The following is a 22,422-nucleotide window of genomic DNA, read 5'->3' as shown; positions in this document are numbered from 1 at the left end:
GTTGACTTTGACCAAGTTGGCCAATATTATCCATAATTACAATAAATATAGGTAAATCGTGGCACTAATTACACAACCGCTATTTCATAGAGGACTGCTAAACACTATAGCACGCGATTAACCACACAAATCATGTAATGTAAATTTCTTGAAGTCCTTTGACCCCCGCACAATCATCTTGACAGTTGCCCAACATTCAATCAACCCGTTAAAGAACTTGATATTAATTTCATTAGCAGACTTATTAATACCAATTATAATCAATTTAAAACAATTAGATCATCCACACCAATACAATCTCACTAATCTTTCAAACTTATCACATCATCATTTGCAATAATCAACTTTCAAAAATGTTCACTTCATCAACAAATATTTTATATATTTAACTAATATCTCTGTTACTAAAAACTAAAAATCATATAATAATAACTTAATATATACATTAATCATATTTACATATTTATTTTTATTGATTTATACTAAAATTGTTTTATTTCTATTATATTAATTAAAATTATATATATATATATATATATATATATATGTGTGTGTGTGTGTGTGTTTAAAAGAGCCCGTCCATTAATGTTTGCAAGCCTTGCTGCAATTGAAATGGAAAATTGGCTTGACTTGCAATAAGGGGAAGAAAGTTGTAGCATGTTTATCGGGGAAATGGCTCTTTAGGGTAACTAACTGTTGGGTTTGTTTTCATTTGGTCTCTTTCCTTTTTTTGTATTCAATATACCATCGAACTTGTTGTTTGTGTTCACCATAACCCTTTTGACCAGCTTTTGACATGTGAAAGCCGGTCAAAGGGCTATGGTGAACACAAACAACATGTTTGATGGTATATTGAGTACAAAAAAAGGAAAGGGACCAAATGAGAACAAACTCAACAGTTGGTTACCTTTCTAAGTCATTTTTCCCGAAAAGTTAAATGAATTAAAGTTGCAAAATTATCAAAGACTGCAACCTTCTTTAGCCATAACGTACATGAAGAGTGTTTCGAAGGGGTAACTTCGTTAAAACATGTTCTATGTTATGCTTACTGTGGTTAGCTGTCAACACTTCTCTGCAAAAGGATATGACTGTGTATGAGTGGTATATTTATCAGCATAAACGTTTACCTCAAGGTATATTATAATGATGTGTCTGCAAAAGTTGCATGACACATATTGATGTTGTATCTTATCCCATGAATTCGATCTTAAAGCTAAGTAAACTCAAAAAAACACTTGTGATTCCACTAGTTTGTATACTTGTCTAGAATCCATGATACGATAAATCATTTGATTGGAAATGTAAATGTAGTCATAAAATTCACCTGCTTAGTCAAGATTCTCCTAATAAATATTCAAGTGGATTACAAAGTTATACATGTATGAATAATGTTCTTTCGTGGGTTATGTTTTGAAGAGAAGCAAGAATGAATCTCATAAATTCATTAATATCAGCAGGAAATGACATGGAATTTGTTGTAATGAGTAAAGGGAAAATGAATCGAGGGTAACCAACTGTTGCGTTTGTTCTCATTTGGTCACTTTCCTTTTTTTTGTACTCAATATACCATCGAACTTGTTGTTTGTGTTCACCATAACCCTTTAACCGGCTATCCCAGGTCAAAAGCCGATCAAAGGGGTTATGGTGAACACAAACAACAAGTTTGATGGTATATTGAGTACAAAAAAAAAAGGAAAATGACCAAATGAAAACAAACGCAACAGTTAGTTACCCTAAAGAGTCATTTTCCCCATGTTTATCATGTTGTCACACCACATAAGCCACGAAGAATGTTAGCATCCAAGTTATAAAAAGATAGAAAGTGTTAGTGTCTAAGTTTAATAGGATTCATAGTTATCGATAGCGAATAGCGATAAATAGCGACGGGCCACCTATAAGCTACGTAGCGAATAACGGTAAATAGCGACCGCTATTTCGTATTTAGTGATAGGTATAAAAATATTAAAAAATATATATTATGTAACTATTGTAGCTATTATAACCAATAAATAAGCAAACAAACAATTAAACTAGCTAAATAACTTAACCATATTAGTTTTTTAGACATATTTGTAGCGGATTGTAATCAGCTAGAAGTTAGTTTTTAAACATAAATAACAAAAGGCAGGTCTAAACTCAAAAACCCAAATCAAAGATCATCTAGATCTTCATAGACAGGCTCATCATCATGATCTTGAACAGATGAAGGCTCAAAATCTCTATAAGCAGCTACATCATTTTCTTCTTCACCCAAGTTATTGTCATCATCCTCATCTATTAAACATATTCCTCTGGAGCTCGATGCAGACTTGTCAACAGCTCCCCTATTCCTGCTTCTTGGAGAATAAGGTGGCCTACATGCCCCAACAGCATCTGCAACTTGACCCCATGTTAAATTCTCACCCTCAAAGACCGGGGCATCTTCCTCCTCTTCTTCGCCTCCCATCAACCACTCAGTCTGATCTAGAACATTTGCATCGTCCAATATAATTGGGTCAATCGTATCACGCATATTGTACCTCCTTCTCAAAGCCCGATTATACTTGATATAAACAAGGTCATTCAACTTTTGTTGCTCTACCCGGTTTCTTTTCTTAGAATGCAACTACATAAAAGTAAGTTAAAATTTATTATTATACAAAGTATATCTAATTATATATATACTTAAACTCACAAAACCGAGTTACTTACATGTTCAAATACACTCCAATTCCTCTCACAACCTGACCAGCTACAAGTAAGACTTAGCACTTTGACCGCAAACTTTTTTAATGTCGGGGCTGATGCTCCATATTGCATCCACCACTCCGCTAATTTAGTAACAAAATAATATAATGAATTAAAGATATGTTAAAAATTATAATTATACAAAGTATATTATTTTTATATTATTTACTTGGTGCAATTTTTACTCTCATTTTCTTCGCTATCGAGTTCCCGAAGATCCCTTGTGCACTTCGATATATTGGGAGCCCAGCATGAATCTTCATCTCCTCGTCCTCGTTCAATGCTAATTTATGAATACACGACATCAATCCACTCATCACTTCATCATCATTTTCCACATTCGGATTTTCATAATATAGGGCCGGATTCAAGTAATGCCCAGCAGCATGCAAAGGTTGATGCCAATTCCACCTCCTGTCAATGATTTTGAAGACTTCTGCATACTTATCTTCTTTGTTTTTGAAAGCCTGAGCAATCGCCTTTTTTGCTCTATCCAATCGGACCTGAAGTCGCAGGAGAAAACGTTGGTCGAAGCCAGAGAAGTCGTCGGAAGAATGCAGGGGTTTGCTAGTGGGGTTCGCTGGAGGTGGACGCAACGATTCGGAGGCAGAGCAAGTCCAAAGCGTAGAGGCAGGAGGCGAAGTAGCAAACGAGACTTGATTTGAGTTAGCGTCAAGTCGTCAACCCTAATACGTTTATTCCAGCTTTTTTTTAAAAAAAAATAATAAAATAAAAAAAATAACCCTATCGCTAAATTGGCCGCTTTCTGTCGCTATTTACTCCATAGCGGTCATTGACCGCTTCGCCACGCTATTCGCTATAGCAACCGCTATGTTCGCTATTGACAATTGTGATGGGATTTACTTTTAAAAAAAATCACGAAAACCAACATCCAAGTTTTTCTCTCCTCTCTCTCTCTTGTTGTGCCCATGGCAAGCATTCCTTGGAAGTGCCTCTGGCGCCTTTGATGGGGGTGGTGTGCAACCCTATAAGGGCTCTAGTGCCGCCTTGGCAAGGGCACCAGGAAGCCCACTTCCCAAAGCTTAATAATCAATTGCAATATCACATGGCAATTTGATTTGAAAGAACCATTGTAGATGGTCTTACAATATTAATCAAATACAATCCTTGGTAACTCTAGTTTTGCTTTTGAGATCATCGAAAAGCAATACAAGGAACTTGAAACAAAAGTAAACTGATCAATAAATCAAACATAAATTTCAATGAAACAAAATGAATAAAAAAAATGAGCAAATCATATCATTGTTACCTCTGGTACCAATTTGATATTCCCACAATTAATCAATGACAAGAAACGAGGAACGAAATAGAATCATCAAGAATAGATATGAACACAAAACTAAACAAATACAAGTTGAACACAATAATACCAAAAAATATGCTATTCAATATTATATCTCCCATTTTATCAAAAGTCAAAATCAAAAAATATATATATCATATTCATATATGCCAGCCTACTACCCCCAGCTGTATGTTTACTTACTCATGAACTTTTCATTTTTCTTTTTTTGTTTTTTTTTCTTCCACGCAACATTAAACTAAAAAATATGCAAGAAATTGTGCCACCAAACTGAATTATAATATTTTTTTTTCTACAAGTCTTGACCTGGCATTGCAAATTGGATTGCAAAGTTCTCAACTTGAGCTCCAAGATCGATAATATCTTTGTTGTTTTCAAGTCCTTTGATGAAAGATTTCACCATTTTTCCATGTTCCCTTTGAACTGAACTTGTGATTTGAGCTGCTCTACATAGAAAGTCTGCCATTGTCTCAAAATCTGATTCTAAACAACCTCGTGAGGTCATTGCAGGAGTACCTGAACATGTTTATTGATTAATATCCACGTCATCACTTTCAATTCTTACTATTATATAATTTTTTTTAATTCTTTTTAAACTTACCAATCCTTACTCCACCAGGAATTAGAGTCCCATTATCATCGAATATGGCAATTTTGTTAACAGTAATATGACACATCTCACATACTTTCTCAAAGTTTTTACCTGAAATAAAAACCATGAGTAGTATTAGTTTATTACTATTTCTATAAACCACCAAATTCAAATTAAAAATAAAATTTATACCTGGTAATCCAAGATTTCTGAGATCCCAAAGTAACAAATGATTATCAGTGCCTCCAGTAACAAGTCTGCAATTTCTTCTCAACAAAGCAGAAGCTAATGCTTGAGCATTTTTCTTCACTTGTTGCATGTAATCTTTGTATTCTGGAGTGGCTAATTGTTTCAGGGCAATTGCAAGGGCAGCAATGTGATTATTGTGGGGCCCACCTTGAAGTGCGGGGCATACAGCAAAATTTATTTTTTCCTCAAACTCATATTTGTCACTTCCATCACCTTGATTCAGAAGCATTCCTCTTTTCCTCGGTTTTGGACCTTTTTTGTAAAATATTATACCCCCTCGTGGGCCTCTAAGACTTTTGTGAGTAGTTGAAGTCACAATGTCACAAAATTCAAAAGGGCTAGCACATTCCTGTTAATCATTCACCATAAAGATAAATTTAGATGAAAATTAAAAGAAAAAATTAGAGTTATTGTTGAAAAAAGATCATTTTTTCAAAAAGTAAGATGATAATAATAATAATAATAAATTGAATTAAAGTTATAAGAACAGTCGGTTTTAGAAAAGCCCTCATATGTTGTTTTTTAAAAGAAGCCCCTAAAATCGGCTAATGTTTCTTTACAAAAAAAGTAAGACTTTTTTAGGAAAAAAGGGTCTAAAGCTAAAAGCTTTTCAAACAATAACTCAAAAAGCTAATGCGAATTTTTCATAAGTAATAGCTGTCACATAAACAAGATACTATGGCAAATTTAAAGCACAAAATGAAACTCAAATAGTGATCAAAATCACACCTAGTGACAAAAGAATGTACCTTGGCAGCAATAAGACCACTGATTTGAGCCATGTCACACATCAAGACTGCACCACATTTGTCAGCAATCTGTCTAAATTTAGAATAATCCCATTCACGAGGATATGAACTCCCACCACAAATAAGAATCTTTGGGCGAAAATCCAGGGCCCTTTCTTCAAGCTTCTCAAAATCTATAATACCTGTTTGTGGATTAACCTTGTAAGAAAGACTTTCAAAGAAAATTGAAGCCCCTGAAACTTTCTTTCCATTAGGTGTATAGTAACCATGACTTGTATTCCCTCCAGAAGGGGTATCCAACCCCATAATTCTATCACCAGGCGACAGCAAACCAGTATACACTGCAAAATTGGCAGATGTACAAGAATAGGGTTGAACATTTACTCCCCAGCTCTCTGAATCAAGACCAAATGCAACTAAAGCTCGTTGGCAACAAAGAGTTTCAATCTCATCTATGTATTGGTTTCCAGTATAGTATCTAGATCCTGGCATGCCTTCGGAATATTTGTTTGTGACATGACTCCCCAAAGCTTCCATAACTGCTTTACAAACAAAATTTTCAGAGGCTATTAGTTCAATCCCTTTGTATTGTCTATGCTTCTCTTTTTCCAATATGTCAAATATATCAGGGTCAGCAGCTTGAAGGGACTGGTTCCCCCATGCTCGAACAGCTTGTCTACGCGACTCAAGACTTTGAGGATGCCTGTTTTGCTCTGTATGACACCGTTTTGACAACGTCTGAGATGAAGCTGAATCAGTGGTGGCGCAGCTGGGGGTATTGTTATCCCTTCGCCTTTTTAAGCACATAGAATGCCCCAAAATCCGAAACTCCTCAACATCTCTTTCGCCGTCGTCTTCACCTCCGTCTCTGCTCTCCTCATTCAAATCCATGCTCCCCGTGTTCGTTTGCTGGTGCTTCTCATTCAAATCGACGTTTTTGCTCTCGGTTGTGGTCTGTTGCTCCATCAATTGAAGAGGAACACCGGACACAAGGTGGTTGGAAGGATTTCGAAAACTCGTATCGATCTGGAAGGATACAGTGTCGTTGGCTATTTGATTACTATGCGAAGAGTGAGGTACAAACCCTAACGATAGGTTCGATTGGTGAGCTCTGGTCAAATCCATAGATTTGTAATAAGACAACGTAGAAATGAAGTTTGTTTACCAAATCCTAACAGTGACAACAACTAGAGCGGCAACAAGAGTCAAGACCTAAGAAGCGATTACAGTAATGGAGAAAGTAACCAGTGATTGTGGGTTCCATCAAATTACAATCAAAAACCCTAATCCCCAATGATTTGAAATCGACGTTGCGTACGGCGTACCTTCCGGAGACCAATCGAAGCGTGATGATGATGGACGAAAATGAAACGGTTTCGATGAATTTTGCTTGCACACGGCGAAGGGTTGAGAGAGAGAGAAGATGAGGGAGGATTGATGGAATGGCGTTGGTTTGACGAAGCAGGCACAGAGGGGATGTATCTGGACACGTCGCACGCTGCAGTTGGGTTTGTCGAATCGGGTGTAGGTGGATATATGAACCTTGGAATACCCTTTGTGGTTTAGATCATTTATTAAAGATTAAATTAGAAGCAATATAAAAATGGAAATCGAGTACCCGTATAACGTAGACTGGTATTTTCTAGCTGGTAGGATTCATGCCTAAAATTTTTTTTTTTTTTTGAGGTAATTATAAATATAGCTTAATCCGATAATTATTTTATAAAAAATAGTAAAAAAAAACTCAAATTACAAATTTAGCTATGAAAATAGAGCCCATAATAATAACGTACAAGTCGTTAAAACATATATGTTTTAACGACTTGTACGTTCGTAGATGGATTATTATGGGCTCTATAATTTTCATAGCTAAATTTGTAATTTGAGTTTTTTTTTTGACTATTTTTTATAAAATAATTATCGGATTAAAGGATATCTGCGATATTACATTTTTCCAAGTATAAAAACGTTATTTTTTTTTGCTTCATTTTTCACACTTTTTCTTTGAAGAGTTCTCTCCTTGAAAAACAATGGATGATTTCGTAAACAATCCCAGCAATATGGTAAAATCTTTACCTATTTTGTGTTTTAGTCATCATTTATCAATTTTAACATATGGCTAGAGGTGGCAATAATTGACACGACACGAAACCTGACACGAACCCGACACAAAATAAACGGGTTTGGGTAAGATATTTCAACTCGTTTAAATAAACGGGTTGACACGACACGACACGAAAATTAAATGGGTAAGGTTAGGATTGAAAATTTCAACTCGAATATGACTCGAAAATGATCCGTTTATTTATATGCATGTTTTTTGAATTATTTAAATAATCTAGAAAGATACAAAACCAAAACCATAAGCAAAAGAAAACCTTCAAATTGAATTGTTTTGTAATGTTGAAATGACTTAGCCGTCTAGATCAAGACTTCATTTCAGTTTTCTCATTCTCTCCCAAACTACCCAGTCTTTTTCACCACTCTCACATCCTCATGACCTTGTCATCCGCCTCCCCAACTCTCACTTTTTTAGTTCTGTCATCTGAACTTGTTATGACTTCATCTATTCTGCCTCCAAACTATTAGTTTTTCCTTTCCGCCTACCCAACTCCTACTCTTTCAACATGCTTAATCTTTTAACCTCACATGACACAACATATTTCAAGGTATAGCCCTAACCCGAACCCGACACGAACTCGACACGAAAATAAACGGGTTGACACGACACAACATGTTAATTAAATTGGTCGGGTTAGGGTCATGCACTTTCAACCCGTTTAGTGTTTCGACATGACACGAACCCGGCACGACACGACTTGCCACCTCTACATATGGCAAGTATTTGAAGTATTGCATGGTGTGTGACGGGAAATATTTTGAAGCACCGTGTTTGGTTATTTGTTGGACGTCCCTCAATTACAAGGGGTCAGATTTCTATTTCATAAAATATTTCTTCATAATCAGTTACGGCCAGACGCAGTAGTATATCCGGACGGCATAAAGCGGCTGTATTTCAAAGTGAGAGATACTAAAATGGTTTATGGCCCCGAAGAGTCTTTTTTGATAATCGGATTTAATTTTGGAGTTTATCCAAAAATGATTGGAAAAAAGTGTCAGAAAAAAAAATTAGTAGTCAAAAAAGATGTTTACTATGGGAACGTCTCTTTCCGAACCACACAAATAATTAGGGGTGAGCATGGGTCGGTTTGGGTCGGTTTTGACCTAAAACCGAACCCAACCCAATAAAATCGGTTTTCAAAAATATAAAAACCGAACCATGAACCCAAACCGTCGGTTCGGTTTGTCGGTTTTCAATTTCTTCATGGGTCGGTTCCGGGTTTAAATCCGAACCCAATGATAATCCCAATTAAACTGATTTGAGGCTTGATAAAGGTTAACGATTCCTTATATTAAGGGTGAAACATGCGCAACTTTCATACACCCATCGATGTGGGATAGATCAAATTGCAAATTAAAATAGAAAACTTAGGGAAAACTTTGGCAAGCAGCATGATTCGAACCCTTGACATAATGTTCAAGGGGAAGGCGCTCAACCGCTGGGCCAAGAGTGTGTTTGTATATCTAATTCGCGCCTTAGATATATATATTCTTATGATTACATATAAAAAAACATGGCACTCAACCATTGAGTCGGTTTCTCGGGTTGGGTAGGTCGGTTTCTAGGCAAAAACCGAAACCGAACCCGATTTTTCGGTTTTTAAAAATTTGAAACCCTAACCGTCGGTTTTGCTTCAGTTTCGGTTTTATCAGTTTCGGTTTCGTCGGTTTTGATCGGTTTCCCGGTTTCTTGGTTCGGGTTTGCTCACCCCTACAAATAATTCGGTGAAAATTTTGTGATATGAAAAGTTTTATTTTAAATCATCCCTTTTTAGCAGCTACCGACGATGATGCGGTTAGAGTATGTATCATATACTTGTTGTGTGAAGGGTTTTGGGGGAAGAAAGCAAATGATTGTGTGCCACAAGACTAGTTTTTTTTTCTGAGAACTTGGATAGGCGGAACATGTATTATTTTTCGAATTTGAAAGTTTTATATTTTCTGTAACGCCTCGATTCTCAGGTATTGTTTAAATAAGATGTATTGGGTTAAGCTCTACTCGACGAGTTGATTGCCCTACTCGTCGAGTAGCAGCGGGGTGGGATCGCGTGTTAAGTGACCTACTCGACGAGTCCATATGGGGACTCGGCGAGTAGGAGCTGGCAGATGAAACCCTAAATCCCGGGGTTTTTACCCCTATTTAAAGGGACCTTAGCCTCCCTCGGACCTCTTTACAGTTCTAAAGAGTCCTTGAGAGCCCTTATTCGTGTGTGTGTGTGTGCCTTGTGTATGTGTTGAAGCTTGAAAAGAGGATTTTTGGAAGGAGAAAACTTGGAGGAGAAGGAGATTGGAGCAATTAGAGTGTGGAAATAAACATTCATCTCAGATATCATCTTCCAGAGGTACCTAAACCATCATTTTCCTTATAGATCTCCTCTATTGGTTGAGCTTTAGGGTTTTATTGGAATATCAAGTTGGTATGATGAGCTATGGGCTAGATCAAAAGTTGTAACTTCAGATCTGGACCCTCTTCGGATTCTAGAAGCATAAAGTTACAGTTTTGGTCGTGATTGAGGTCCCTCTTGGGCATGAAGCCCCATTAAGAGCTTAGATTTAGCATTTAAAGCAATTAAAGCCATGTATGCACGTAAAGTTTGCAACTTTACGTGATAAGCATGCCCAAGAAGCTTAGATCTGTGAGTTCGAGCCGCTGCATGGCTCAAAATAGGTATGTATGGAAAAAGGACTGAACGGACTCGGCGAGTCGCAAGGTTTACTCGGCGTGTCACATGAAGATGACCGTGAACTCGACGAGTTAGATGTACAACTCGGTGAGTCCGATGATTATTGCCATAGACTCGACGAGTTGAAGAACAACTCGGCGAGTCGAATGAATTTTCTCTTGGATATGTATGCGTGTGTATCTGTCGAGTTGCAAGGAGGGAACTCGACGGGTGGCCTTAAAGTTGGATCGAGAATCGAAGGAACTCAACGAATCACCCTAATGACTCAGCAAGTTGGGAATGTGCTTCAAGGAACTCGGCGAGTATCCGAGGGTACTCGGCGAGTCGAGGTCAAAATGGACTGTTGACCTTGACTGAGGACTTTGACTTTGATCAGAGGTTGACTAGTGGGTTATGGAGTACCCTATAAGGTTAAGGACTTACAAGCATATTGTGTGATAGGTGGTGGAGCCTGTGTCAAGTGATACGAGAGTTGGAGCTTACCTTCCAAGTCGACATCTGCGAGGTGTGTTATCCTCACTATATCGATAGGGTCTACGACACCAAGGTCAGCCCTTTAGTTGTTATTGTTATGGTATGCTATATGTGGTTATGATTTGTTATATCGGAATTAGGGGTAGACAGTATGCTATGCTCTTATGACCCGTAGGGATTGGTATGTTAGTGACCTGCTAGGTCGGTACTCTAGTTACGAGAGAGTTCTATGATTAATGACCAGTGATAAATATGCTTGATGTTTATATATGCCAGTATATGATAGTTACGCGCACATAGTATTTGCTTGTTGGTTGGGTTGAGGCGGTCCTGCTTTGTGCTGTAGGCCAACCCACCCTATGAGTGGTCCGGGGAGACTGTAGGCCCATGTGGCAGACCAGTCATGTCGAAGGCTTGGGATAGATCCAGATAGACTGTAGGCCCTGTAGGGCGGTCCAGTCAGGCCGATGGCCCAATATGCATATTGATTGATTGATTATTACTAATATGGTATTGTCAGTGTGGTATTGGTATTTTGGGGGTAGCTCACTAAGCCCTCGGGCTTATAGTTTTCAGTTTATTGTTTCAGGTACTTCAGGAGATCATGGAAAGGCGAAGGCGTGACCGTACCGCTCCTCATCCTTATGTTATGATTTTTGGGACACTCTGATGGATAATGCTTTGAAAACATTTTGTAAACAATGCTATTTGGTTTTTATTTATGATTGAAAAGTTTAAATTTGGCGTAAAATTTATGGAAGTTAAATTTTCTATGGTAATGTTTATTCTAATTAAAAGTTTTATATTGTAGTTTTGCTTAGGGTAGTTACTTGTGGGAGTTCACCTACGATAATCTTGAGGATACATGAAACAAAATCAATAAATATTTATCACTACATGAGCCTTGTCAAACTTTCAAATACTCGGTGTCAGGATTTACGGCGCCATTCAAGGTATACATATATAGAATTATATATTTATAAAATATAACAAGTATGTTAGTTGTTAATAATTGTTATTAATATAATTGTTAAAATTATAGATATGGATCTATGAGATGCTTCTATCTGTTCGAAGTGTTTATGTGTTACGTAGAAACAAAGCTACACATCAGATAAAGCGTTGGAGTGCAACCAAAAAATTAAAATGGGTTGATGTGAACAAGATTTTCGATGTGACACGGGTTTGTATATTTTTTTTTCAATATTTTGTTTGAACTTTTTACTAACATTATACATATGTTAATTTGTTTGAGGGACGAAGACCAAGACATAGCATGACATCGAGCGATGAGGAGAGAAGATCTTCTTATTATATGTCATGTCAAGAGTATGTGTATGATGAACCGCCTTCAGTTCCATCCCCAATATGGAAGCATTTTAGGAGGCAAGGCGAATCTTCGTGTCGTTTATCATCTAGTGGCCGATCCCACGATAGAGCAGGATAAAGTAGGAAACCAAGTTTAGAAGAGTTGTCGAAGCGGTTAATTGCACTCGAACAAGAGATGTATTTGAATCGAAAACGCACCGACGTAAACGTGGAAGAAGTGAATGACAAAAGTATATGGAACAACATAAATTTTTATGAACCAGAAAAGTTTCAAAGAAATTATTCTTTTGATGTAAATGTTAGTGATACCCTATATTTACAATATAATTTGTTAATAAATATGTATATTTTATTAATAATTTAAAGGTATTAATGTAGGTTTTAGATGAAAGGGGAGGACTAGAAATCAATTCGATGATGAATTTTTTATGAAAATGAAGCTAAAAAGGTTATGATACCTTATATATATGATATAATTTTGTTAATAAATATGTATGTTTTATTAGTAATTATAACGTATTAATGTAGGTGTTTGATGAAGAGGCGTTAGATGAACAGTGATAAAGTACAAATCAGTTTGATGAGGATGTTTTGGATTCGGATGATAATGAAGCTGAAAAGGTTATTATACGTTATATTTATGATATAATTTGTTAATAAATACGTAGATTTTATTAATAATTATAACATATTAATGTAGGTGGTAGACGACGAGGTAATAATTGTAGGGACTACAAATCACTTTGATGATAATGAAGCTACACCCGATGGACCTAGGCTTCGTAATCCATCAAAGTTTATGTGTACTCCTTTCACGCAGGTATACATTAAAAGCTAATATGGAAAGAATTTTTTTTAGTCGAATATTCATAAAAGAATGATATAAATGTTTGAGAAATGTTTTAGTTACACATGACACCAAAGCCAAAGCAAAGAGCAAAGAAGAAGGTTGATACCAGATCAACAACCCCCTCCCCCTCCAGTATTCGGTGTTGCTTATGACTTTTTAGTTTTGCGCATACATTCTTACGTAGCAGGCGGTGAGGTTGTGTTACAAAATTATTTTTATCATGCGTATAATGTGCATGTAACATCCTTGGTGCACTTGCCACAAGTACGACCTCTCTGTCCCCCGGATCATGAATCAACGGGCTTGAACCGCTTCGCTACAGGCTATGACTAAATGAGATATTGACGTTGCTCCCTCGTTTGGGTCTTTATCCCAACCTCTTGCCTCCTCACGGCATACTGAAGCTCGGTGAGGGTATTGTAACGCTAGGTAGACACCAACTACCAAATGAGCATGCTTAAGTATCGAGTCATCTGGGCCTACTTCGATGCAGCAAACTCGGGACAGAATAGAGCCCTCTCAGTAAACATCTTGCTGATCTTCGTCACCGCCTTTGTCGTCTACCTCAAATCCAAATACTCTCAGGCCAACCTCTCCCTCTCTACCAGAGGGAAATACCTTGGGTGAAACATCTCATAGAATTGCTCCCAAGTAACAACAATCAACTGTTCAGGAGTGTAGGAACAAGTCATCAGGTTCCAGCAGTCCTTCGTGCCCAATCGAAGGAGGTTCATGGCACACCTGACCTTCCAGTCCTTCGGACAGGACAAGTAAAGAAGCAACCCTCCATATCATAAATCCATTTCATAGCCACAATCGAGTCCTTGACCCGGGGGGCTTCGGGTTGCTGAAGTCCCAGTACTGAAATAAACCTCCGCATAGGCCTCCCGCAGCAGTGACGGATGAGGTGGTTGTAGCAGCAGCCTTAACCACGACGGCATATCGCTCATTAAACAACTCAATCATAGCGGTCTTGATAAACCCAAAAACCAGCAGCAGCTACCTCAATTGCAATCGACTCACGGATGTTATCTGTCAATCCTGGCTCTTGGCCACCAACTCCAGAACCACATCCTCTCGTGAACACCATACTGAAAATGAACCAAAATATATCAAAAATGCCACAATTCATACTATTACAATCATCACAGAGAACTAAACCCTCGGGGTTTGTGACTTACTTGATACACGTACGGGTCCTATGCTTTCAGTAGTACGAGCCCATACTACCTTCCACACCTACCTGTATTTGTATCAATAGATCATCACAAACTACCCAAAAACAAACCCACAACTAGGATACACATACATCATATACTCACTCTCTTGAGAGTGGCTAATCATTCCTCATCTGGCCGGCTGCTCACATACGCACTCATGAAACTTCCACCAACCCTGCAACCGCTCGTGCATGCTAATCATACATAATATTGGATTCCATAGACAGTCGAATACTTGATTCTACCTTAAGCCCACAACCAAACAAATAACATGAAATAAGGCTAAAGCAAACATTCTCAAGCTATAGAATTTTAGTTATGTACAACTATGATGCACACTGATGTGCACAAAAGTATCCACTAATTTTAATATTTATAACCTAACAAACTTAGACTAACTATGCACTTATAGGCAGTGTACCTAGTCAGATTACAGTATAGCTTAGGTAAGTCGAGTGTCGATCACAGGGAACGGTGGTGAATTAATTTAGAATGTTTGATTATAGGTTACAGGTCAAGAAGAAGTAATTTAATAATTCTCAAATAAACAATTAATTAACAACTCTCGATAAACCAACAGGAAAACAAATCTCTTCAGGCACTTTGGTTTATATTAATTACACCTTAAAAACATAGACAGTTGCATACACAAATTCATTTATTCATGTTCACCGATTCCTAAAATGATTAGATCCGCGTTCACTATAACTAATCCTTTAGCAAACAAGTCAATTCAAACAGTGATCAATTGATTAAACTAACATGCTTCCTAGTGTTCAGCTCGTATCAAGCAAGACTTGTAAATATAGTTAATCAAATTACTAATTCAATTTAACCTCTTGTTGATGGTCATCAAACAAGGCTCACACGTTAACTTACTTATTTCCAAGTTAATCCTAGTTTCACATTCGTTATTCCTAGACTTATAATCTTGATGGTCATCAAAATCATAAGCAACAAGCAATCAAGCAGATGTTCATACAACTTAATTTACTTAATAATTAACAGCAAATAATTATCATTAACACGTAATAATCTTTTAACAAGCTTGGCAAGATAAATTAAACATAAACAAACAATTCAATATAGCAATTAGTCTAATAATCAAAGTTTCATTCAATCATAAACGCAAAGTAAAAGGTTTTTACACCTAAATCAGAAACTAAATACAGAATAGTAACACAATGGAATGCTAAACATGGTCACGTTAACAACCCATATGATTACCGACATGTATCCGCTCTCCAATCCTTCCGATCTCCGCTCCCGTTAGCTTAACGGCCTTCCAGCCGCCTTCTAGACCCTCAAAACGGCTTAACAGAAGTTTAATATCGACTAAATTAGGTTGGAAGTCGAATCCCCCCTTCTGGTTAGCTGATAATCGACTTTTATAACCTTTGTAACCGACTTACGTACGCTGGGCGTAAGTCGGATTACGCTGGGCGTAATGAAGATTTATACGCGATTGGAGTTATCCGATACCAGTCGTTACGCGGGGCGTAATCAAGAATTACGCTGGGCGTAACTCGCCTTAGCCTTTACGCTTGGCGTACAAGTAAATTACGCGGGGCGTAAATGGCTTCTCAACATTTTTCCTTTCTTTTATCTTCTAAGCCCGATTTCCGCTTCAGTCTTTTCTTTTGTGCTTTATCGTCAACGAATAGCTGCAAAACATAATTTAAAACATTATGAGTATCTTTTAGTTCTAAAAGAGAATAATAAAGGCCAAAATATTAAGATATAATGTATAAAAATATATATAAAAATACACATATCACACACACTAAGCAACTACAATAATGATGTCAATTGCATCTAATCTATAAGAAGTCTCCTAGGTTATCAGACATCATAAATATGACAATTCTATCATGCAATTCTTAAAGATCCCTAGCCTATCACTATCATGTAGTTATGTCATAATCATCATAAACAAATAATAGTGTGGGTAATTTAGGATATACTTTCTTGCTTATGCTAATCATACACATCTCGTCCTTCTTTTGTTACTTTTGAAAACAATTTTTTTCTTTTTGAAAATAGCTTTGGAAACCATTTTTTGAAAAATCATTTGAAAATTCTAACAGATCCTTAGTTTGAGTCTGGATTCACACAAGTGATCATCCAATTCCCTCAAACCAGGGCTCTAATACCAACTTGTAACATCCTAAAATCAACAAAAATTTTCATTTTTAATTAAAGAGACATCATTGTTTTCAATAAAACCCAAGTAATAAAAACCCGAAATCAAGTACATGTTTCAAAATCAATGTATCATAACATCTCCAAAACATATCACCAAAGGATGTGTATGATCACGCCTTTGCTTTCCCCCGATCATCTGAAGTACCTGAAATATAAAACTTAAACGGTAAGCCAAAGCTTAGTGAGTTCCCCAAAGTACCACCACGCAAACATATAACAACATGCATACCGGGTCCACAACAATCGGGTTGGATTACCCCTGAGCCCACAACATAAGTTTGGCTTACCTTTTTGGCCCACAACTCATGTATAGATTACTCCCGAGCCCACAGCATAAGTCGGGCTTGCCTTTCCGGCCCTCATCTTATGTCTGGCTTGCTCCCGAGCCCACACCATAAGTCTGGTTTGCCTTTCCGGCCCACAACTTATGTCTGGATTTTTCCCAGGTTTGTTGGCTTCTGCATAGAGTAGTATTACCTCAACCTAACCGCACTATGTCGAGATATGCAATAGATAAACATATAACCAGGAAACAAAAAATTATATAGGTCTAACAGATCACGACAGCATAGCAAAATCCTATATACCAGGATACATAACCAAATGGGCCGACATTGATGCCTTCTACCCATGAGTATATTGAGGAAACTCACCTCACAATCTGAAAAGATATCAGAAAAGAACGTTGCTCCAAAAGTCGACTCTACATGTCACCTAAACAACAAACAGTGACTTAAACTCAAACTATAACTCAAAAAACCCAAAATACCCCTAGGTTAAACTTGGTCAAAATCCTAGTCAAAGGTCAAAAGCCAAAAAGTCAATGAGTCAATTCAGACTAAGTACGCTCGGCGTACTCAACCACTACGCCCAACGTAGTGCACCCTTGGTTCGGTTACGTGGTCTCGACCAGGTACGCGCAATGTACCATCAGGTACGCCCAACGTACTCGACTGCCACCTTTTCTTTTCTATTAAGTGCTTAATCTATTAAGTACCACATCCAAAACTCAGATCTAGTTCCAAATAATGTTCTAAGTCCTAAAATTTCAAACTATATGACTTTCGAAGGCTAGAAAGGGTCCAACAACTAAACCCTAACTTAATACACATACCAAAACCCCATATCTCATGCAGGAAGAAAAGAAATGGACCAAGATCACATTTTTATGGTCCTAAGCACCTAAAAACGTCTGGAAGGACAACCCTTATGGGTTAGAGTAAGCCATACTCATGAAGACCAAGCTTATGGGACCAAAATGAACACAAACTCCTAGCTAACAAGATCTAAGCAAATACTCATCAAGTTTCAGACTTTATACCTCCAAATGATGCTCGAGGAAGAAACACTTCTGGATCCAAAGTGCCTTAGCCCTTAAGCTTCCAAGATGGTTTCCTTTCCTTCTCCCTCCTTCAAGAACACCATAAATGCACTCTTAAGCCCACAAGGGCTCACACAAGTGATTAGGGTTTGCTAGGGACGAAAATAGGGATGGAGGTTGATGAATGAAGGGGTCTCAATAAGGTAATGATGCTTAAATAGGGTTCAAACCCTAAAAGTTAGGGTTTGGGGCATCATCCACGTAGCTCCTATGTATAAAAGTGTACGCCAAGTGTACTTGGCAAAACACGCAACCTCATTAACATAGCAAAGGGACCAAATTTGCAATGAAAATTTATTCTAAGGGGTAAAAACGGAAAATACCTTGATCAAGGTTGTTACCCTCGTATTGTGCGAACCCCATCTGAGTGGATGTGTTTGTGTTTGGAGGAGGAGTGTTTGGATTTTGGTCCATAGCTTAGTTGAAATAAAATATGGTTGATTTTTGTATAAAATGGAAGAGAGGAAAATAGTGTAGGTAAAAAATGGGTATATGTGTATTTACATGTAGAGTAAATAGGTAAGTTTTCTTTTTACTTCTTTTTGTGATTCTTGCCAACGGTTATTTGATCGTTCCTTCGATTTTGAATCCGTTGTAAACTATTGGTTGATAACTGGCTCATACCAATCGGTCTAAAAGAACTTGTAAACTTTTGGTTGATAAATGGCTCATACCAATGAGTCTAAAAGAACTTGTAAACTATTGGTTGATTGTGATATATGAAATGTTAATTGTGTATCATCTTAAAATGAAAAGTCGACAGAAAATAAGTCTAAAATTGGGAAAATCTTTAATTATCGATTGGTCTTGAATAGGGCTGTTCACTATTTGGATAAAACCGAATTGCCCAATTGGACAATTTGGATTGGACTATTTGGTTCGGATATTCGGATTTTTGGATTTGTTTTCAACAAAACCGAATTATTATTTTGGATTTCGGATTGGTTTTGGTTTATAAAATAAGAACCGAATAGTCCAAAAAAACCGAATAAACATTTATTATTTATTTATTTATAATATATATCTATAGTTATCTATTGATTTTGTAATTTATTTTTTCATATAGGTTTAAAACATTTCACCCGATAAAAAAACATCAATATGTATTATCTCTCAAAAGTTTTTTATCTTTAAAATATTTAACTATAATATATCTGCTTAGTAGTTGTTTGTACGTAAATTTCAAATCACAACTAAATAAATTTTTTCGTTTCTTGTGTAAGATTAGGTAATATTATAATTATATGTCGTTTTAAAATGTTTCGGTTTTTGAAAACCGAATTATAAAAACCGATCCAACTGAATTGTAATTGGATCAGATCGGATTTGAATTTAGTTTGGACTATTCGGATCCATGTTTTGAAAACCGAAATCAATTTGGATTCACTTGATTGGATCGGATCAAACCGATCCATCCAAACGAACACCCTTAGTCTTGAACAACGTATGCAAGCTTATTACCCAAATATGTACAAGAAAAATGACTCAATGTAATCTTAAAACCCTATAATTGACGGTAATTATAGTCTATTTTAACTTTTTATATAAATTTATTGGTCGAATATGTAAAATAGCAACCAATTATATAAAATTGCAAAAGTTGATTAACATGTCATTATCCCTTTAAACTAAATTGGTTCAACTATATGAACAATATACCTCTATTGGTATATTTATATAATTATGGAAGTAAAAGAAGAGCATCTAACAATTCTTCCACTTATTACACTCAACAAATGCAATTAATCCTAAATTGTTGTTACCATATATTATTTACGATGCAACATTTACCTTGGAGAAAAAGAAATAGCACCTTTCTCAAGATATTGCGAGTATATATATACATATAAACTATAAAGCCTATGCATGATACTAGTCTCACTAGACAAAGGATTTGTGGTTTAGGGTTTAGAACTGAGTGTGTGAATTCAGAAACAGTGTTGTTACATATCTATGTCAAAACGTGGGACCTGTGCCAGCTGGCGTAAATGTCTTAGTCGTCTTCTTCGTGTGTAAAGTCCAACAAAGTACAAGCTAAACGATAGTACAATAGCAGAGCAATCAAACAAGTCTATAGCATCAAGGTACCTCCCTGCACCACAGTTGCATTAAAAAAAAAAAGTGAAACATTGTTTGCATTTAACAAACATTGAATAGATAACTTACATCTTGGGAGGAAGTCAAAAGGGCTAAGTGTATAAAGAGCACCAAGAAACACCTGCAAACAAGAAATAAGATTCAGCAATTCCTTCAAAACTTAGCTCCTAAATGCATATAATCATATAATGTTGCTATTTCTTGCATTAAAGTCTGAAATGAAGGAAGTCTGAAGTCTTAACTGCAACTAAACGCAATCTGCTAAGATAAGCAACAGGTCTATCAGGATCCATCATTGCTTGAAGCAATCTCTTGACAAATAAAGGCAACTGAAGCACTTGCTGTCACAAGAAACTCACAATCATCAGAATTGCTTAAGGAAAAGACGAAACTACCCCTTTCAATATTAGGGAAGGGTGTCTGGTGTCAACTGTCAAGTAACCTACCAGAATGAAACCGGAAGCACCACCAGCAAAAAGGCAATTGTACTGTTTAACATTCTTGAGAACATCACGGATCCCTGCATCATGCTGTTGAGATAATGTTGCTTCGGGGGTCAATTTGGTAATTGGACTGGAGCACATAGGGCACTTGCAAGGCTGAAATGCAGCAACGTGGTTCCAATACTCCATGATACAACCACCTGTAGAAAGGTAAGATATGATCCATAGTTGCTTGATTTGAAACACACTTATGATGTATAACTAATGAAAGACTCGATAGATTCTAACACCCAAGGGAAGAGGAAGATGATTGCAATTTCCTTAATCCATAGATCTTCTTTAGAAGGAAAAACTTAAGCCATTGTCGAATTCACATAAAAAGGCAAGATATGATGCAAGGTTGAAGATAATCACATTCAAGGAGAACCAACAGAATTTATAGCATAAGTTTGTTGTGATCAAATGGATTGGGTCGTTGCAAACCAGATTTTTCACTGAAATACCCCAAAAACGAATGTAATCAAGGTCATTGTACAGCTGTGTCAACAAACATAGTCCGATAGTCGCATTTCTAAGCTACCAACAACGAATTCCTTGAGGTCTAAATTCAGGGATAATTTCCTTCATTGTTAGACGAATTAATCAATCAGAAAGCAAATGCTATACTGCGATTACTTACCTGATCAATCAAAACCATCCAATTGTACGCGTAATTCCTCGTAAAAGCAAGCAAATGAACAAGCAAGTTTGTAATTTACCAACAAATTGAAAACATAAAGGAATTTTCACATACCGCAGTACCAGTGGCCACAAGGACCACGGCATGGAGCGGAGAAGGAGCCGAAGCAGATAGGGCAACAGTCGTCGGTCGGTGGTCCATCGCGTACGGTCAAACTGTTTCCTTCCTTATCTGAAACTAACAAGTTGCCTGTTGTTGATGCTGAGTGTGTTCCAGATTCTTCCATTTCAGTTTCACAAGTAGATGAACCGACGATGAAATTGCCTCCTGATGATGAAAACGGCGACGAATCTTGAACATGTAACATATACTCGTACGATTCGTATCAGAAAATTAGTTAGGGTTCCGATTTTTGTCGATCAATCGCTCTCAACGAAGATATCAGTGTCCTCTGTGTATACACCGACAAAAGGAAACATCAAAGTTATCTTACTGCTACCAATTCTTTATTAGTTTTCTTTGCTCGTACTCGTGGCCGTCGAGATCAAAAATGGCGGTCTATGGCCGATGCTTCTACGTGGAATCTTGTCCCTCGACTTCACACCTTATTGAATTTATGAACATTTTATATTATATGTTTGAACATTTGTCAAAGTACATTAAAAAAAAAAAAAAAAAAAAAAACTACCAACTATTTTTACTTTCAAATTAAGTATAAACTAATTGGGAAAACTGCAATAAAGTCCCTACATATTGGTCTTATAATCAATTTAGTCTTTATATATTTTTTTATTCAATTAAGTCACAAATACCGGTAATCGTATTCAATTTAACCCTTTGACCCGGTCAACAGGTCATCCAACTTTCAAAAATTACATTTTTGGCCCAGATTTCAAATTTTATTACAAAGTTGGTCCAAAATTTACACTTTTAGCCTAGATTTTTTTTTTTACAAATTTAGTCCAAAATTTACCCTTTTTGCCCAAATTTTAGAATTTTATTATGAATTCTTCCTAACTTTAGTTTTTTTACAACTTTTTTTCTCAAAAATTTGTTTCTAATATGTTTTTTTCTTTATAAACTCATATTTATACAAAAAAAAAACATATTTTCACATAAAAGTCTTATTTTTTCTGTATAAAAACTTTTTTTAAAAGGTTTTTTGTATATAAAATATCTAGTTATAAAAATAGGTTTGGACTATTTGTGTGATATCTCTTAAAAAGTCAATTAAGAAACTAAAAGTAACCCTAAATTATAAAAACATGTTTGGATTATTTGTTCTTTAATCACATTTG

The 22,422-nt window shown here is 36.5% G+C and overlaps 3 protein-coding genes and 1 long non-coding RNA gene across 4 annotated transcripts; all 4 read right to left on the bottom strand.

The window, feature by feature from the left end:
* Positions 1-2,096: 2,096 nt before the first annotated feature.
* LOC145061081 (uncharacterized) lies at positions 2,097-3,982 on the bottom strand. The gene is made up of 2 exons (XM_079008450.1): positions 2,692-3,982; positions 2,097-2,605 (listed from the first exon to the last, which is right to left on the bottom strand). Exons 1-2 carry the CDS (start codon positions 2,797-2,799, stop codon positions 2,150-2,152), a joined length of 564 nt encoding a protein of 187 aa, XP_078864576.1. The 5' UTR covers positions 2,800-3,982; the 3' UTR covers positions 2,097-2,149.
* Positions 3,983-4,115: 133 nt separating this feature from the next.
* Positions 4,116-7,181, bottom strand: LOC145061080 (serine hydroxymethyltransferase 6-like). The gene is made up of 4 exons (XM_079008449.1): positions 5,642-7,181; positions 4,836-5,241; positions 4,653-4,754; positions 4,116-4,567 (listed from the first exon to the last, which is right to left on the bottom strand). The coding sequence occupies exons 1-4, from the start codon at positions 6,764-6,766 to the stop codon at positions 4,344-4,346; spliced, it is 1,857 nt and encodes a 618-aa protein (XP_078864575.1). The 5' UTR covers positions 6,767-7,181; the 3' UTR covers positions 4,116-4,343.
* An 8,249-nt stretch (positions 7,182-15,430) lies between these two features.
* On the bottom strand, positions 15,431-18,871 carry LOC145064953 (uncharacterized). The gene is made up of 3 exons (XR_013688158.1): positions 16,812-18,871; positions 16,575-16,669; positions 15,431-15,983 (listed from the first exon to the last, which is right to left on the bottom strand). It is a non-coding gene; the product is annotated as an uncharacterized LOC145064953 (long non-coding RNA).
* Positions 18,872-19,647: 776 nt separating this feature from the next.
* On the bottom strand, positions 19,648-21,720 carry LOC145063319 (uncharacterized). The gene is made up of 5 exons (XM_079010909.1): positions 21,239-21,720; positions 20,449-20,645; positions 20,245-20,343; positions 20,072-20,123; positions 19,648-19,997 (listed from the first exon to the last, which is right to left on the bottom strand). Exons 1-5 carry the CDS (start codon positions 21,489-21,491, stop codon positions 19,849-19,851), a joined length of 750 nt encoding a protein of 249 aa, XP_078867035.1. The 5' UTR covers positions 21,492-21,720; the 3' UTR covers positions 19,648-19,848.
* Positions 21,721-22,422: the final 702 nt, after the last annotated feature.

The sequence above is a fragment of the Lactuca serriola genome, chromosome 7 (genome assembly GCF_051521515.1).
Source record: "Lactuca serriola cultivar US96UC23 chromosome 7, Lser_US96UC23_V15, whole genome shotgun sequence".
Lineage (NCBI taxonomy): Eukaryota > Viridiplantae > Streptophyta > Magnoliopsida > Asterales > Asteraceae > Lactuca > Lactuca serriola.
The sequence above is the reverse complement of the archived record's forward strand: the minus strand, read 5'-3'. Positions and strand labels throughout refer to the sequence as shown.

Bases quoted from the DNA above. Each gene is read 5' to 3' on its own strand.
- LOC145061080 (XM_079008449.1), bottom strand. From the start codon at position 6,766: ATGGATTTGACCAGAGCTCACCAATCGAACCTATCGTTAGGGTTTGTA. The intron at 4,755-4,835 runs GTATAAATTTTA...TTTTTATTTCAG, and splicing joins CAGAAATCTTGGATTACCAG to GTAAAAACTTTGAGAAAGTA. The intron at 4,568-4,652 runs GTAAGTTTAAAA...AAACATGTTCAG, and splicing joins TCCTGGTGGAGTAAGGATTG to GTACTCCTGCAATGACCTCA.
- LOC145063319 (XM_079010909.1), bottom strand. From the start codon at position 21,491: ATGTTACATGTTCAAGATTCGTCGCCGTTTTCATCATCAGGAGGCAAT. The intron at 20,344-20,448 runs GTAGGTTACTTG...TTCTTGTGACAG, and splicing joins GTGCTTCCGGTTTCATTCTG to CAAGTGCTTCAGTTGCCTTT. The intron at 20,124-20,244 runs GTTAAGACTTCA...TCTTGTTTGCAG, and splicing joins GCAGATTGCGTTTAGTTGCA to GTGTTTCTTGGTGCTCTTTA.
- LOC145061081 (XM_079008450.1), bottom strand. From the start codon at position 2,799: ATGCAATATGGAGCATCAGCCCCGACATTAAAAAAGTTTGCGGTCAAA. The intron at 2,606-2,691 runs GTAAGTAACTCG...ACTTTTATGTAG, and splicing joins ATTGGAGTGTATTTGAACAT to TTGCATTCTAAGAAAAGAAA.